The sequence below is a fragment of the Apium graveolens genome, unplaced genomic scaffold (assembly GCF_009905375.1).
Source record: "Apium graveolens cultivar Ventura unplaced genomic scaffold, ASM990537v1 ctg1271, whole genome shotgun sequence".
In the NCBI taxonomy this organism is placed as follows: Eukaryota; Viridiplantae; Streptophyta; class Magnoliopsida; order Apiales; family Apiaceae; genus Apium; species Apium graveolens.
Window position 1 is genome coordinate 23,171 of NW_027417160.1, and position 19,141 is coordinate 42,311.

At 36.2% G+C, this 19,141-nt stretch overlaps 1 protein-coding gene across 1 annotated transcript; it reads left to right on the top strand.

Moving 5' to 3' along the window:
• Positions 1-14,142: 14,142 nt before the first annotated feature.
• On the top strand, positions 14,143-17,370 carry LOC141699748 (protein NRT1/ PTR FAMILY 1.2-like). The gene is made up of 4 exons (XM_074503592.1): positions 14,143-14,327; positions 14,408-14,625; positions 15,034-15,587; positions 16,165-17,370. Exons 1-4 carry the CDS (start codon positions 14,249-14,251, stop codon positions 16,982-16,984), a joined length of 1,671 nt encoding a protein of 556 aa, XP_074359693.1. The 5' UTR covers positions 14,143-14,248; the 3' UTR covers positions 16,985-17,370.
• Positions 17,371-19,141: the final 1,771 nt, after the last annotated feature.

Consider the following 19,141-nt stretch of genomic DNA (forward strand, 5'->3'; position numbering starts at 1 on the left):
CTTTTGAGAGACTGTGGTTTGGCTGGTTTGGGTACCACTCACCTCTCCCACCTTATCCTGGGGGGCTTTTTGATGTTCACCCCTCCCCTCACCACTCACACCCTGTTCACTCCCTTCAGGGTTTATGGTAGGTGTTACAACTGTTGTCTTTTGAGAAACAACAGAGGTAGGTTTCTTTGACTTGACTTTGAAAACTTTAGATTTGGTGGCTTTGGTAGGAGCCTGTTTGGACAAAGACACAGGTTCCATAGCCACACTAGAAGGCAAAGAAACAGTGGGGTTGGAAGTAGTAGGAGTTATAGAAATATTTACCTCACTTACCTGTGGTGCATTCATGATTGGCAAGTATACCAATGGCACCTGGCTGTTGAGGTTCATTCTCAAAAGGTCTGCAAGGACCCTTTTCTCTTGTGCCCAGTATTTGAGTTTATTATTCTCATTGAATATAACCAAACCTTCAGCAACATGGTTAGCCAATAACATAAAGAATCTAGCATAGTAGATGTTATGTGGTCTATTAGCTTTGTTACCTAATCTGGAACCTAATTCTAGCATAACACAGTTGCTAAAATTAAAGTACCTATCAGAAACTAGCATGTAGAGCATATTAACAAGAGATGAAGTGATAGCATCAAAATTGCTAATCTTCCCAGAGAAAACCTTAATAAAGGCATCTCCAAAAAAACTCCATTCTTTCCTAAGGCCTTTCCTTCTAATACTACCTAAACTAGCAGAATCAAAAGCATAGTCTATGGAATCTAGCATAGCAGAGACATCTTTATCAGTGTGTGGTGTCATGGCATTATTCTCAGGCAACTTAAAGCAAGATTGTAAATCATCACAATTAATGCAATAGTCCTTACCTTTGAGAGAGAAGGCAATAGTCATATCTGTGGAGTTGAACTCTGCAGTTGTCCAAAGCTCCTCAATCACCTCACAGTAGATGGTTGGGGCTTCCAGCATTGCATAGCTTAGTTTGCAGTTTTTGATGAAGTCCATCATCTTGTGATAATCAGAATGGGCTTCATTCTTTTCAACCAAGGCTATGAAATTATTCTTTTCATAAACAAATCCTGTTTGAGACATAATTTTGACTACTGGTGCCATTGTTGTGAGTAGAGGTTGCAGAGAAAAACTTGAAAATTTAGAGAGAAAGAGAATAAGAATTACAAGAAAGCGTAAAATGAGAATAAGAGTTCAATTGGGCTTTTATACTTTCTTGAATTAAAACGTAAATAAAATGATTAAATGATACTTTTAAGTAAGTTACAGTCGTTCAAGAACAAAGAGAACTGTAGAAATTCTGAAAACTACCTTAAATACAATTACATACAACACTGTATATCTGTATCAACGGTTGAGTAAAAGAATCAACGGCTGTGACTCACTTATAGTAACTGACGTGACACTTCAACGGATAAGGGAAATAGTTATCCGTTGATGAACAACGCCATTTTATCCGTTGAAGGATAAAATTACCAGAAATGTATTTGTCTTTCAACGGATAATGAATATCCGTTGATAGAACAATTTTGGCTTTCAACGGATAGAGAATATCCGTTGATATGATAAGTCTTAATTAAAGCCAACTTTGTTCTTGCAGCAAATTTCATTTCAGGCTTCAAGACAGATTATATAGATGACATAGATTATGAATAATTAAGCATACCTAACTCACTTACTAATCTTGTGAATGTTGATTCATCAAGTGGCTTGGTAAATATGTCTGCAATCTGCTTTTCACTTGGAACAAAATGAAGTTCCACTGTACCTTTCATCACATGTTCCCTAATGAAGTGGTACTTGATATCAATGTGCTTGGTTCTTGAGTGCTGCACTGGATTTTAAGTAATGGCAATGGCACTTGTGTTGTCACAGAATATTGGAATTCTGTCAACAGTCAGACCATAGTCAAATAGTTGATTCCTCATCCATAGTATCTGTGCACAGCAACTACCAGCAGCAATGTACTCAGTTTCAGCTGTTGATGTGGAAACAGAATTCTGCTTCTTGCTGAACCATGATACAAGCTTGTTCCCTAGAAATTGACAGGTGCCTGTTGTGCTTTTCCTGTCTATTTTGCAACCTGCATAATCTGCATCTGAGTAGCCAATTAGATCAAAACCAGACTCTCTAGGGTACCAAATTCCTAGATTTGGAGTCCCCTTGAGATATCTGAAAATTCTTTTAATAGCCACTAAGTGAGATTCTTTAGGGTCAGCTTGAAATCTAGCACAAAGATATGTAGAAAACATTATATCAGGTCTACTAGCAGTTAAATATAAAAGTGAGCCAACCATGCCTCTATAACTTGTAATATCCACAGACTTTTCATCCTTGTTTAATTCAAGCTTAGTGACAGTGGCCATGAGAGTTTTTGCAGGTGAGCAATCCATTAAGTCAAACTTCTTTAAAAGATCATAAATATATTTAGTTTGACTAATGAAAATTCCACCACTAACTTGTTTAACTAGTAAACCAAGAAAGTAAGTTAGCTCTCCCATCATGCTCATTTCATATTTACTTTGTATTAATTTAGCAAACTTTTTACAAAGCTTATCATCTGTAGATCCAAATATAATATCATCTACATAAATTTGTACAAGTATCTTAGAGCTATTAACATTTCTAAAGAAGAGAGTTTTGTCAACAGTACCTCTTGTGAAATGATTATCTAGAAGGAACTTTGACAAAGTCTCATACCAGGCTCTAGGTGCTTGCTTTAGTCCATAGAGTGCTTTCAACAGATAATACACATGGTCTGGAAAATTTTGATCTTCAAAACCTGGAGGTTGGCTTACATAAACTTCTTCCTCCAATTCCCCATTTAGAAATGCACTCTTGATATCCATCTGATAGACTTTGAAATTGGCATTAGCTGCATAGGCTAGAAAGATTCTGATGGCTTCAAGTCTGGCAACTGGAGCAAATGTTTCATCAAAATCTATTCCCACTTGTTGAGAATAGCCTTTGGCAACCAATCTGGCTTTATTCCTTATAACAATGCCATTTTTATCCATCTTGTTTCTGAATACCCATTTTGTGTCAATAGAACTCTTGTTCTTTGGCTTGGGTACCAGCTTCCATACTTTGTTCCTCTCAAATTGGTTTAGCTCCTCTTGCATTGCTAAAATCCAATCTGGATCCAGTAGAGCTTCTTCCACTCTCTTAGGTTCCTCCTGTGATAGAAAGCTATTATACAGACATTCATCTTGAGTAGCCCTTCTGGTTTGTACTTTTGATGTAGCATCACCAATGATCAGTTCAAAAGGGTGATTCTTGGTCCATTTCCTTTGAGGTGGTAGATTAGCCCTAGATGAGGTTGCCTCAGTATTGTCATGATATGAGATAGAATGTTGATTTGTTGGAACTCCCCCTGAGTTGCTGATCCTTTGAAAGGAATTGGGAGCTCTATCAACTGATGAAGTGAATTGATTATCCGTTGACAGACTGCGATCAACGGATGCTTCATTATGAACTTCAACGGATGATGCACTTTGTCTTTCAACGGATGCTGCAATGCTTCTTTCAACGGAAGCTGAATTATGACTTTCAACGGATGCAACATTCTGTGCATTATCCAAAGGCAGATTCTGAATTCTTCTTGAGATGCCTTCTTCATCATTCTCACTTTCACTATCATCACAGTATATCTCAAAGTTGTCAAATTTGAGTCCTTCATGATGTCCCTCATCTGTTAGTCCATCAATCTTTTTATCATCAAACACAACATGTACAGATTCCATGACAATGTTGGTTCTTAGATTGTAGACCCTATATGATTTTCCAGCAGAATAACCAACAAATATTCCTTCATCAGCCTTTGCATCAAACTTCCCTTTGTGATCAGATTGATTCCTTAAGATGTAGCATTTGCAACCAAAGACATGTAGAAAGTTTAAAGTTGGTTTTCTTCTCTTGAATAATTGATAGGGAGTCATGCATTTTGCCTGATTGATTAGAGAAATATTCTGAGTGTAACATGCACAGTTGACAGCCTCAGCCCAAAAATAAGTTGGGAGTTTTGACTCTTCAAGCATTGTCCTTGCAGCTTCAATTAGTGATCTGTTCTTCCTTTCCACCACACCATTTTGTTGTGGAGTTCTTGGAGCTGAGAACTCATGCATGATCCCACTTTCTTCACAGAACAACTTCATGGTTGAATTCTTGAACTCAGTTCCATTGTCACTCCTAATATTCCTTACTTTGAAATCAGGATGATTGTTGACTTGCTTGATATGATTGATGATGATTTCACTAGCTTCATCCTTTGATTTAAGAAAATAAACCCATGAAAACGTTGAGAAATCATCTACAATCACTAGGCATTATCTTTTCCTTGAAATTGACAATACATTGACTGGTCCAAAAAGATCCATGTGTAGAAGTTGTAGTGGTTCATCAATTGCAGATTCAAGCTTCTTACTGAATGATACTTTCTTTTGCTTTCCTTTCTGACAAGCATCACACAGCCCATCCCTTGTGAATTCCACTTGAGGCATTCCTCTAACTAAGTCCTTTTTGACTAGATCATTCATTGTCTTGAAATTCAAATGGGACAACTTCTTGTGCCATAGCCAACTTTCAACTGGACTTGCTTTACTGAGAAGACAAGTTATGGATTCTGCATCTGTAGAGTTGAAATCAGCTAAGTACACATTCCCTTTTCTAACTCCAGTTAGAACCACTTTATTGTCCTTTTTACTTGTGATAATACAGGCTTCAGAATTGAAGGAAACAGTATTCCCTCTGTCACATAGTTGACTGATGCTCAATAAATTGTGTTTGAGACCATCAACCAATGCAACTTCATCAATGATGACATTTTCTTTTGAAATCAAGCCATATCCCATAGTGAATCCTTTGCTGTCATCTCCAAAGGTTATGCTAGGGCCAGCTCTTTCCTTAAACTCTGTGAGCAGGGTGAAATCTCCTGTCATGTGTCTTGAACAACCACTGTCCAAGTACCATAGATTTCTTCTTTGTCCCTGCACATAACAAAATCAATCAAGTTGATTTTGGTACCCAAGTTTCCTTGGGTCCAGCCTTGTTAGTCTTTTTCCTAGACTTCATTCCTCCTGCATCTTTTGACTTAGGTAACTTTGGGTCACCCTTGGTCTCAGATGTGGTTGGTTGAAGTGTAGGGTTAGCCACAGAATCATTTAACACATTTGTTTGAATTTGATAAGGCATAGGTTGTGCAAACATGTTATTCCACATAGGCATATTGTATGGCATTTGAGGCATACTAAATAAAGTAAAATAAGGATTGTTAATATATGGCATGTTTGCAAAATGTGCATGGGGATTCTGGTGAGACATAACAGGCATAACATGCAGAGGTGACATAGACATTTTAGGCATGGAGGGATTTGAAGGCATGGGAGCATTTTTAACAGATTTGCAATTATCAGATATGTGATTAACACTTTTACAATGCACACAGCTTTTTCTAGGAGCATACCTATCAGGTGTATAATTGTTATATTTATTAATCCCTACCTTCCCATTTCTTTTAGATTTTCTTCTAGTTTCCTTCTTATCCTCAACCAACTTGAGCCTATCTTTTAGCTGATCTAAAGTCATGTGTCCTATATTCACCTTACTGACATCTCTGGATGTGCTAGCTCCTTCTTTGACAAAGTTCTTGAGAGTTAAATCATTCTTTTTATTGAGACTTTTATTTTTAAAAGAACTTGCCTGTTTTAATTGATGAGCCTTCAACGGATGCTCCTTTTCTTCCTTCAACGGATAACTTTCATCATCCGTTGATTCCACATCCGTTGACAATCCATCAATTAATTCTAACTCCTTTTTGTTTTTCTTCCAGGCATCCTCACAGAATGATTCAATTCCCTGAACCTTTACAATCTGAACACTAACATCCCTAGATGTTTTCCAGGCCTTGATTACCTCTTGCTCACTTTCTAACTGTGTAGAAAGAATTTCTACTTTCTTAACAGCTTCTGCTAGTTCACTCTCAACAGTCAAGCATTTAAGTTTCATCTTTTCAAGCTCAATTACCTGATCTTCTAACACAGCATTCCTATCACTTAAAAACACATTATTCTCCTTGATCCTAGTGTTTTCTTTTGTTAGTGATTTAAGGGAAAACGCAAATGATATAATTCATTAGTCATATCATTTATGGCTTCATTGTATTCATGTTTAGAAAGCTGAGAGAGATCAGTAGTAATTACTTGGTTGCTTGATGAACTAGTTTCATTTTCATCAGAATTAGCCATCAGGGCTAGGTTGACATATTCCACATCATCATCTTCATTTACCCCATCTGCTGCCCAATCATCTTGAGTGAGAAAAGCTCTTTCCTTTTGTTTGAGCAAATCAAAATACTTCTTTTTGTAATCAACTTGCTCAAATTTCTTTTTCTCAGAATTTGGCTTCCTACACTCACTTGCAAAGTGTCCACTAATGCCACAGTTGTAACATTTGAACTTTGATTTGTCCACCATGTTTTTGTCTGGCTTAGTGAAATTTGTGTTTTTTCTGAACTTCATTTTTGCAAACCTCCTGGACAGAAAGGCCAAATGTTCTTCAATATCATCAGATTCATCCTGACTGGAATTGTCTTCATTCTCAGCAACTTGCTCTTTACCCTTGCTTGATTCTGATTTGCTTGTACCAATTTTGAGACTTGGCATTGTCTTCTCCTCATTCCTGGCTTCCATCTTCTCACTGTCAGCTACAAGAGCAACTGATCCTCCTTTTCTCTTTCCCTTTTCCAACAGCTCATCCTGCTCCATTTCAAGTTCATAAGTCTTCAGAATTCCATATAATCTTTCAAGTGTGAAGTTCTTATAATCTTGAGAATTTCTCAAAGAGACAGTCATGGGCTTCCACTCCTTTGGCAGAGACCTAAGAAATTTTAAGTTGGAATCCTTGACTTGGTACACTCTACCATACAGCTTCAATCCATTCAACAGTTTCTGAAACCTGTTGAAGGTATCATTTAGTGATTCACCTTCTTCAAAGTGAAAATATTCATACTGTTGAATAAGAAGTTGCATCTTGTTTTCTCTGACCTGCTCAGTACCTTCACAGATGATTTGTACAGTATCCCAAACTTCCTTTGCCGTTTGGCTATTGATGACATTGTCAAACATATCTTGATCTAAGCCATTAAACAAAATGTTCATGGCTCTCTTATCCTTGCAGATTTCTTCCATGTCTTCAATAGTCCATTCTGCTTTTGGCTTGGGAATGGAATGTCCAACAACAACTGTTACAGTAGCAGCTGTGGCTACTTTGTGAGGGATGTGAGGACCATTTTCAATACAGTTGATGTAGCTTTTATCTTGAGAAAGAAGATGTAAATGCATCTTCACTTTCCAGTGATGATAATTATCTTTTTCCAGGACTGGGATCTTTACACCAATATCCTTCCTATTCATGATGTTAGCAGGAGGATTCTTCTGTGCACTCATGATGTTAGCAGAATAGATCTTTAAACTCTTTGTATGTTAAGAGCTTGCTCTGATACCAATTGTTATTCCCAGTGGACTAACAATGAGATTTACAGAAGGGGGGTTGAATGTAAATCTCAAAACTTTTTCAAGTTTTGAGCAGTTTCTAAGGCTAAGTGTTTGAGTGATCAAATGTGTGTGAATTGCTTGAAGCTGATGCAGACAGATATATATATTCAAACACAAATGTAATGAACACAAAGAACTTAAAAAAACTTTTCTGGTGGATTTGTTGTTCCACCAGAGATGTGTTATTTCAGAAAAATCTGTGATTCAAAGAATTAAATCACAGCTGCTTCCTAGTACAAACTAGATGATTTTCTCTTTTGATATTTCTAAACAGCTCAAGGAAAATTCATATCTAATTACTAGCTGCTACTTGGTTTATATATATCACCAAGTTTACAAGTGAAGACAAACTGTAAAATACAATTGAAAAGATTCTTCACATATTTCTTCTTCATTTCTCTATCCAATGCAATCTAGAGTAATCTGTAAATCTTTGAATACTTCCTTATTTGCATCAGAATGGAAATGCTGCATTTTCTTGATTCCTCCTAGAGGCTTCCACATTCCAGTATGTCTCTGTTAATCCACGTGCCTCTGTCAGCTTGTGAATTGTCACTATCAACTGCTAATGAACTAAACATCCGTTGAAGCTTTCATCCGTTGATGCCTTATTCGTTGAGGCTTTATCCGTTGAAGCTTTATCCGTTGATGCATTATCAGTTGAAGTCTTTATCCGTTGAAGCACTTATCTGTTGATGGATATTATCCGTTGAAGCATTGTTTCTTATCCGTTGAAGGTCTTCAATATCCGTTGACACTTCTTCACTTATACAAAATTACAAGGCATGAAATATTTACAATTAGCCCTCCTATTTGTACATCCATTAGTAGTCAACATGACTGATTATTTCCTAACAACATCTAAGAATTACAGCTTGATACCAGAGAGTGAAATGTGCTACAATACTAAACTTATTGCTAAGTAAAGCTACTCCTTCAACGGATAGCCAAGATGGTCTTATCCGTTGAGGCTACAAACACTAGATTTCTACTTAAGTGTTTTGCTTAACTTATCATCAAACTAATACACATATTCCTAACATATAAATTCACATAACTAAAGTTATTGCACTTTTAATACATGTATAAATGATTGTCCAAGCTTATGTCAATTCTTATGTCCAAACAAAATTTTAAAAGTGAACTAATTGTTGTTCATCGAATTTCTGCAAGTCCTCCGATTATATCCTATTTGGTTGCATTTCCCACATTGCACTCGTGCTTTTCCATTCTTCTCCCAATGAGCTTTACATCTTCTCTTCTTTGGTCTACCGACTTTAATTCTACCTTCTAGAGGATAAACTTCAACTGATTTAATTTCTTCTGGTACTTTCCAGCAGTCCTTATTCCCAACAGGGTAAACAGTTTCTTTATAGGTTGCAATCATTGTTTCCTTTTTATAATATGGGGAACAATACTCATAAGGATCCATGTTTGCTTATTTTAAAATAGCAATTGTATGAGAACATGGCATATTATCCATTTGGAATATGAAAAAGTAAATGAAAGAAAAATCAACATTTATATTATAATTTCATGCTTCAAAAAAAAAGCTTTGAGTTTGCACCTACCTGTTACAGTTGCAAGTTCTTTTACTAAGGTCAACCACATACTTTTTCTCCTTATTATGCACTTCAAAGAATATTTCATTTGTTGGATGCACCTAGTAAGTTATTTAAAGGAAATGTTAAATGTACTAATTTATTTAACTAAAAAGCATAGGTTCATATAGTTTAGCGTTAAATCCATAGAGTAGTTGTAATTTATTTTCAACAGTTTTTCATACTTCCTAGTCAAATGTGTTGCTGTTGAAGTTGCTTCATGGCGATTTTTCCAACTCCATTTTTGTATTAAACCTCGCAAACTTTCCAACATTGTGCAGATTGGTAGCTCTCTTATTGAATTGATCACGAAATTTAGAGATTCTGCAACATTTGATGTCATGTTTGAATATCTATTATTTGTAGAGTAGACCTTTGCCCATTTTTCATAGCCAATTTCTTGCAAATAGAGTTGCACTCTTTTGTCGACTTTCTCAAGTTCTTTCATGTGATAGTTGAATTTTTTGACACTATAGGCATTAGCAGCAGATAGGAATTCTTCCTTTATCCTCTTCAAATTTTTCTTGAATTTTATTTTAATGTTCCCCAGTAGATGAAAGATGCAAAAGACATTTGGTACTTCAGGGTACACCTTACTGGCTCCTTTAATAATACTTTCATGTCTGTCCGACACGAATAACATGTCTTCCCTTCCTCCGTAAGCTTTTCTGAATTTGGTGAAGAACCATTCCCATGACAAATCATTCTCCGAATCCACCACTGCAAAAGCAAGTGGTACTATTCTGTCTCCTGCGTCTTGAGTTGCAGCCACCAATAAAGTTCCTCCATATGCTGATTTAAGAAAGGTGCCATCAACCACGACAACGGGTAAGCAATAATTCCAACCTTTTATTGATGCGTGCAACGTAATGAACACATACATGAAACAACTATTTGCTGTCAATTGTAGTTCAATTATTGATCCAACATTTGTGTTATGCAACATGAACAAATAAGTATATAATTCAGCATATGAAGCAGTTGCATTTCCTCTCATATTTTACAGAGCTTTTTCCTTTGATCTCCATGCTTTGTTGTAGTTGACGTTTATATTATGATCATTCCTCATATCACGTATAATATCTGCAACTGTGTAAGTTGTTTTGATATTTGTAAACTTTGATTTTATTGTATCTACAATAATTGATGTGGTTGCTTGTCGCTGTCCTTTAAACCTCACATCAAGAGCACACCTGTGGTTGTTGACAAATCTCCGAATTATGAACTGATTTGTGTTTCCATTCCTTGAAGCATGCAACATCCATTTGCAATTGTTGTCAATACATTCAACTAAAAATACTCTTTTGCAAGACTTTTTTACTTTGAACTGGAAATTATTATTGATAGCGTAGTGGTTGAGGACTAGGTTGAAGGTTTCCGTATCTTTATAAATCTGAAACTCTGATATTTGGGGATGGTGTTTGTCTGTGATCACCTCATCTTTCCTTTCATGTATAATCTCTTGATCAACTTCTGTTTCGATTGGTATGTCTACCATTTGTTCTGAAATTAGCTCAGCATAATCCACATAATCCGCAACAGTATTCATATTTAATCCAGTTGTGATATCTTTTGCTTTGTTTGATGATTTAGCTTCTGTAATTTGAAACCCAACTTGTCCAATTTCAACTGTCATTTCACTACGATTATTGAATGTAGATGAAACTTGAACATCTGATGATTCAGTTGTGATACACAAAGGGTATTTGCTGAAGTCAATTTCTCTTTTCTTTAGCTCTTTATAAAATAGCAGCTGCGTATCATCAACAATTGAGAATGGAGGATATCCATCTTTAGTTTGATAATGAATTAATATTGAAGTTGCTTCTGAATTCAACTTCAACTGATTGTATACAATTCCGACTAAGTTAGCATAATCAGCATCTGTTGGGAGAAGCAATCCAAAGACCTTAAAGCCTATGTAGCTTATATTTTTTTCCCAATGTCCACCATGTTGCACAATAATAGGTATATTTTCCATTCCTACAAACAAAATATAAATGTGCACATTTAGATTGCAAACAGAAAGTACTAATTATAAAAACAGAGTAAATATAACAAGGCCATGTTACGCAACTGTATTTGCTAACGATTACTCAAAATTGTGCAACCTACCAAGTTAATATACGATTCTTTTGCAACTTTTTATGCAACCTGAAAGTAACCATATAAAATAAGCTTTTATTGATTCCTTTTTAAAGCACATCATACGCAACTGCTTTCGCTCGTGATTACTCAAAATTCCGTAACCTACCAAACTAATATACATTTCTTTTACAACAGTTTACGCAACATCAACGTAACCAAATAAAATAAGCTTTTGTTGACTCCTTTTTAAAGCACATCATACGCAACTGCTTTCGCTCGTGTTTACTCAAAATTCCAAAACCTACCAAACTAATATACGATTCTTTTGCAACAGTTTACGCAACGTCAACGTAACAAAATAAAATAAGCTTTTGTTGACTCCTTTTTAAAGCACATCATACGTAACTGCTATCGCTCCTGATTACACAAAATTCCGCAACCTATCAAACTAATATACGATTCAATTGCAACAGTTTACGCAACATCAATGTAACCAAATAAAATCAGCTTTTGTTGACTCCTTTTTCAAGCACAAGATACGCAACTGCTTTCGCTCATGATTACTCAAAATTCCGCAACCTACTAAGCTACTCTACCATTCATTTGCAACAGTTTATGCAACCTCAACGTAACAAAATACAATCAGCTTTTGTTGACTTCTTTTTCAAGCACACACTACGCAACTCTTTTCGCTTATTATTACTCATAATTCTGCAACCTACGAAACTAGTATACCATTCATTTGCTACATTTTACGCAACCTCAACGTAATCAAATAGAACCAGTTATTGTTGATTTTTTTTAAGCACATTCTGCGCAACTGCTTTAGCTTTTTTTACTACAAATTTTGCAACCTATCAATCTAAAATACCATTATTTTGCAACAGTTTACGCAACCTCAACGTTATACAATAGAATTAGTTACTGTTTACAGCTTTTTCAAGCATAAACTAAGCAACTATTTTGTTTAATTTTTTACTCAAACTAACACTGTAATATAGCTTTCATTTGCCACAATATATGCAACCTCTACTTTTCCAAATTGAATTAGTTCTAAGTGATTGTTTTCAAATCATATCAATTTGAATTTAGATTGGAGAATATCATTATGTTCATATACATGTATATAATTTTAGTAACCTGCAATTCAACTAATTAAGCAACATACTTTAAAATTCGTAATTAAACTTTAATAAGACAAATCTAATAGATCTAGTGAATTATATGTAGTTACCTGTGAACCAAACTTGTAGCAGTACTTTAATCTTCGTGATTTGAACTGAAGAACAGATTAATCACGAATTATCAATTGATGTGTGAGTATTGAGTTTTCGCGATGAAAGGAATTGAAGTTATGTAATCGATTTCGTTAATTTCGTTTGTTGCCGTTGCCGTTGCAGTTGTTTTTGTTTTCTGTGTTTCAGTTGTTGCAATTAATACCCAACTAAAACAGGTTTTGTAACAAGTTATGAAGGTATATTTGCAATTAATATGTCTGAGTTAGGTATAAATGCAATTAATTTTAAAAACTACAATTAATTTTGCAAAACTTTTCTTTTTTTGATATATTTATGCAAAAACCCCATTTTTTTGTTTTATTTCTCTCTCTAATATTATAACTTATAAGGATATGAACTATCATATTGATAAACCATTTTTTCAAAATCCGTTAATAAATGGGTCAAATATTTGACTGATTCATTAAATCGTGGATAACAATTCTAGTAGGGAACAATGACTGGTTTTACTTCTTAGGGAACAATTCTATTATGTTTAACGACTGTTATTCCACAAGCAAGACCTCCACCTTGTGGTGATTCTGCAACACAATGCAACTCCTCCGCAACTTTCCAAGTGATTTTCTTGTGCTTTCGGATTAACAGCATTTGGTGCTGGAGGGATCCGATCCGATCAATTAGACATATCTTTAACTATTCATGAACAGTACTTGAGAAACTATCAGTATCACTTGAGAATATTGTCTACTATCATACTCCTAAAAAGGAATCAGTACTTGTTGTCCCAAGCGAGAAACTGAGGTACATATGATTTTTATTACACATGCTTTGTAAACTAAATTTGTGTTTCTTTATCAAAGGATCAAATTCCTTGATCATTGCTTATCATTCCTTGCTCATTGCTTTTTTAAATAAAGAATCATATTCATATTTTGAAACTCTCTATATAAGTTTGTTTCGGTTCCGAATCCCTTGGAAAAAATGATTTCTTGACAAATATTTTCCGAAAATTTCATAGATACCGCTAGTCAGGATTAGTCCTAAGATATATAATTTTTTTTGTATATATAAATTTTTTTGTGCCCGGTGCTAATGAATGTTAGAAAGAATGATAAGAAATAAGATATCAATATTGTTTAATATCGGTCCAACTAAGTGCGAAAGATATCTTATTTTTTAAGTGATATTTCAGAATAAAAATTAAAAATGTGCCCCTAAAATTTAGTTTATGTCTATATTTTTTATTATTTTTTATTTTTTTCCTTCACTTATATAATCAAAATATGCCCCTAAAAGTTTAATTTTTCCGATGTCCCGCCCATTCGTTAGCATAAAGAGATTGGCCTCAGCCCGGCTCTGCAGCTAGTACTTCTGCTAACCATTTTGAGTTTTCCATACTAGGCTGCTTATCAATTATCATTGTGTATTGTATATTAATGACTGTTAGCGGACAAACACATGTACACAATACAATAATGGACGGGGCTTGAGTTCATTGTTGTGAAGTGACTGTCACTGGATAGGATTTCAGTGGTTACTGGTTAGTCTTTTGCAAAGAGACAACAATATCTCTAGGTAGTACAGGGAGTGTTTGGATCATGAGATTTGAACTCGGTTAAAGGGAATCAAAATAAGATTCTAATACATTTTTATTGTACATTTTGTTCTCCTTCCCGTTAACCGGGTTCAAACCCCATAATCCAAACGTGCCATTAGTAGTCCCCTATAAGAGACATGCAGAAATGAATAATTGCTCAGATAAAAGTAAATGGAAGAAAACGAACCTTTTCTGGAGAGCAACAAGCAAAAGAACTCCAGTGGCTTCAAAACCCTGTCCTGCATCATAGGTAAACTTATATAAGTATTATTTTAAGTGTTAATTTCCATTTGTAAATCTCATTTTCACATATTGCTTTTGCATATGCAGCAAATGAGTCATTGGAAAAAGCTGCAACTTTTGGGCTGACTGCAAATATGATACTGTACTTGGAGAATGAGTATCATATGGGCTTGGTTACTGGCACAAATATTATCAATTTATGGGGAGCAGCCAGCAATTTCTTGCCTCTTCCTGGTGCTTTTCTTGCTGATTCAACTGTCGGTCGCTATCCTATGATCGCAGCTGGATCAATTTTTAGTCTCCTGGTATTCCTTTTCAGATTCTTATTACCTGCTTCGTTTAGCTGTTTCTTCGTCCCTAGCATTGCTCCCTAGTAGACACCTAGCAATTATCTTAGTGGACACAAAGTGTGTGCAGAAGTGTTGATTTTTTTTGAAGTAATTCTACTTTAAAACGTTAAGTTCAACATTTCCAACCTGCAAGTCCAGAAAAAAATATTGCCTGGAGAACAGAAGCTGATATTCCTTTCTAGACTCACTTTTACTTAATGTGAAGATTATACCATACCAAAGTTTGTTAATCGGATACTATTGCCAGATGAAGACACTGATGTACTAGAAACTCGATTGCTATATTCATAAATGTTTTAAAGACTAAATTTTTAAAATATATTTATGTAATATGAAATTAACAGGATTGTATTCATATTCTAGGGAATGATTCTAGTATGGCTAACAACCATAATTCCACAAGCAAGGCCACCGGTTTGTGATATGCTTACTACACAATGCACGTCCTCCACAACTTTCCAAGTAATTTTCTTATGTGTCTCTCTTGGACTCACCTCAATCGGGGCTGGGGGAATCCGATCAGCTTCCATGGCCTTTGGAGCAGATCAATTTGTCAAGAAATACGATAAGGAAAAAAGTTTGGTTGCCCTAGAAACTTACTTTGGCTGGTATTATATTGCTTCTGCAGTTGCAGTTATCATTTCTTTAACTTTTGTTGCCTATATTCAAGAACACTCTGGTTGGCAAGTTGGTTTTGGAGTTCCTGCAGTGCTCATGTTGTTGGGAGTGTTGTTATTCTTTTCAGCCTCTTCTTTCTACATCAGATCACAGGACAAATCAAGCTTGTTCACTAGCTTTTTCCAAGTGATTGTAGCTTCCTACAAAAACAGACATTTCACATTGGCCTCCGGAGAGAATAATAATGTCTACTATAATAAGAAGGAATCAGCACTTGTCTTTCCAAGCGAGAAACTGAGGTACCTTACCACAAGAATTTTATTGCATATACTCAGCATTCACTCTTTTAAATAAATTACAAGGAAAGGACTATATATAAATACCCGTTCTATTAGAACAATCAAATGAAGAACCATGTCTCCACTGTACTAGTTCAATTTTATTCTATTTTTGCCTACTTCCCGTGACATTTTTATAAGCATATCAAACCTTGATCTGAAAAACTGTCAAAAAACTAAAGATTTGCTCATAGATTGAAACAGAGGTTGTAGTATCAAGTGCTCTCCACGTAACGACTTTCAAGGGTTTCTGCAACATTATAGGTTGATTTGATATGATGAATTCAAAGTATGAAGGTTTATCTGTAAGATAGGCCTTTAAATTAGGATTAGACATACTCACATACATTTAAGCCATAACAAATTGTATAGACTAGGACTCCATGAAATGGTATCAATTATCAGCTCCATAGACACTGTTGCAATAATCCCAGCTATACATGATATTTGATCTTACAGGTGCAATAACTTCATGTACCATATGTAATAGCTCTTACAGATGTGAATACCTTTGTGCTAATTTCATGACTTCATTTAGGTTTCTCAATAAAGCCTGTTTAGTTGGAGAGCCTGAAAGAGAAATTCAGGACCCATGGAGTCTTTGTACAGTAGATCAAGTGGAGGAGTTAAAGGCCATACTGAAAGTGATCCCAATGTGGTCGACAGGAGTTATACTGTCTGTAACTTTAAGTCAGGGTAGTTTACAGTTGGTCCAAGCGCTTTCCATGGATCGACACATCACTTCCAGCTTCGAGATCCCAGCAGCATCATTAGGCGTCTTTACTTTCATTTCTGCCATATCATCAGTTGTTCTCTATGACCGCGTGATTGTTCCACTGGCATCTAGGATAATGGGAAAACCTTTTCATCTCACCTCCAAAACGAAAATGGGGATTGGAATACTTATATCTATCTTAAGCATGGTTGTCTTAGCTTACATAGAGTACATCCGAAGAGGAATTGCAAATAAACAAGGATTTTCAGAAGCTGTAGTAAACATGTCAGTATTGTGGCTTATATTACCAAACTGTTTGACTGGAATGGCAGAGGCTATAAACGCGGTAGGGCAATGTGAGTTCTTTTACTCTGAGTTCCCCAAGAGCATGTCTAGCATAGGTTCAACTCTACGCGGATTAACATTTACTGTTGGAGGCTTGGTAGCAACTGCCATGTTGAATATTATTGATCAGGTTACACGAAGAAGAGGGAAGCCAAGTTGGATATCAAGCAATATTAATCAAGGTCATTATGATTACTATTTTTTAATGGTTGCTGGAATGTGTGTTGTGAACATGTTATATTATCTTCTTTGTAGTTGGGCTTATGGTCCTTGTGAACTCGTCGCAGTGAATGATTGACGGGAAGAAGATGAAACTGGTGATAACTAGGGGTATTTGGTTCATGGTTAATGTACCTGGTTTACATGAATCGGAAGCTTAAACCTGTTTGGATTAGCAATTTGTCCATTCCCACGGTAAATCGAATTTGCCATACCCCTTGAAATTCCATTTCATTCCCATTTTTCTACCCTCCATTCCCATTCTCGGTTTTCATTCCAATGATGCATCCAAGCACAGGGGAATTTAGGTCAAGATGATGATAATGCTCTGTATTGTTCTGATCAGTAGCTATTGTAGTAGGAAAATATGTATTTTGTGTTCTTATAGAACTCAAAATCCTAATAACAAAATAAGATCGAGCAACACAAACCAGTACGCACCAAATAAATGGACTTGATAACAAACATGATCTCAAACTGCATTACAAAATTATGGGAAACGTTATTTTTTTTTTATTTTGATAAGAAACATGATCTCAACATTGACATATCTCTGGCTAACTTAAATAGTACCTATCATGTTAGACAAAATGTTTTAAACAGTCCTGCATTTAGAATTGAAAGATACCCTAAATTTAATCTCACCTACATTGAGCACAATTTTAGTATCATAACAGCAATGACTTCTTCATCCATCTTTCATATTTTTTTTACAATAAATAAATAAATATCTGTTTATTACACCAACACAGCGCAACACAATCTACCTGTTGAATTCCAAGTTCAAATTTGATGTTTTATTTCTTGAGTTCTAATTTTCCGAACACCGTAAGTTCGATAATATCACGAAGAAGAAGATGGAAAGGAAAATGTAAAACTGGTATTTCTTAATCAACAAGATACAAGTCTAACTCTACTTTATATCTGATCCTAACAGAATGACATGCTGTAATTAGATGCCATCTCAGCTAGATCATGACCTCTATACTGAACATCGTGAAATCATGTTTTCTACACTCTTAACAGTCTCGTTTCTATTTACAAGTTGATGCTGAATCTTAAAACCTGATTGTGCTTCCTTATGCACTCTATTGGTGCTTATAGTGCTAACATCCCCCTCAAGCGAGGAGTGTAAAACAAGTTTCTAACTCCTATAACTTGACCAATAAGGCCTTCAATTGAACAGCTCTCAAAGCCTTGGTAAAGAGTTCTGCAGGTTGATCTCGAGTGGGAACATAGGCTGTGGAGATAACACCCTTTTGAAGCTTTTCCCGGACTAGGTGATAGTCAATTTCGATATGTTTCGTATGTTCGTGGTACACAGAATTTGCTGCAATATAGATAGCAGAGAGGTTATCACAATAAAGTCTAGTAGGAGCCATTTGAGGAACAGAAAGCTCAGCCAACAGAGAGCGAAGCCAAACAATCTCGCGAGTAGTATCAGTCATGGTAACTCTGGTGAGCGGGGCGGCTCCTTCCGACGCCGTGCCTGGACCTTCTTGTGGTGAGTGAGGTATAGCTGCTGTGGGCTGTCTGCAAAATAATACCGGAGAGAGGTTTGAGCCCCGCGGCGTCTCCGGTGTGAGAGTAAGAGCTTGCTTGGGGGAGATGAAGACAGATAGGAAATGAAGGTGGCTGTATGTGTAAACTTGTGTATAAGAGAGTGTGTGTGAAATGTGTCTAACCCCTAAACCCTTTCCCTTTGGGGTATTTATAGCCCAAAGGTAGGGTTTAGGGGTTGGTACCTTTAGATCAGGGCCGTTCGTTGTTGGAGGCGGAGGACGTCTGGCGTGGTTAGATTGCATACACGTGTCTAAGTAAGGACCACCTTTAGGATGCACCAACGGTATGCTGACCCGCGTCATGCTTGTCTGGGATGTTGGTTGTTGATAGTTATCATCGTCACGTGCCCACGTGCTCCTCCTTGGTGGGTTGTCGGGTATGCCTGTGCTTGGGGGGACCCCCCTCGTGTCTGCTCTAGCTAGGTTGGATCCTGGATGGGAGGTGATCCTGACCCGGGGTTGGATCCTGGTCCTGGGTTGGATCCTAGCTGGAAGATGATCATGGTCCTAGGTTGGCCCCGAGTCTGGGTCTCCCCATTTGACTGCTTTGGATGAGGGGGGTCTTTTGGGTATAATTCTAAACAGAACTAACACTACGCGCAACAATGAGACAGTTATATATATCACAATTTACAAGAACAGACAATTTAACCAAATAACGAAACAAAATCGCG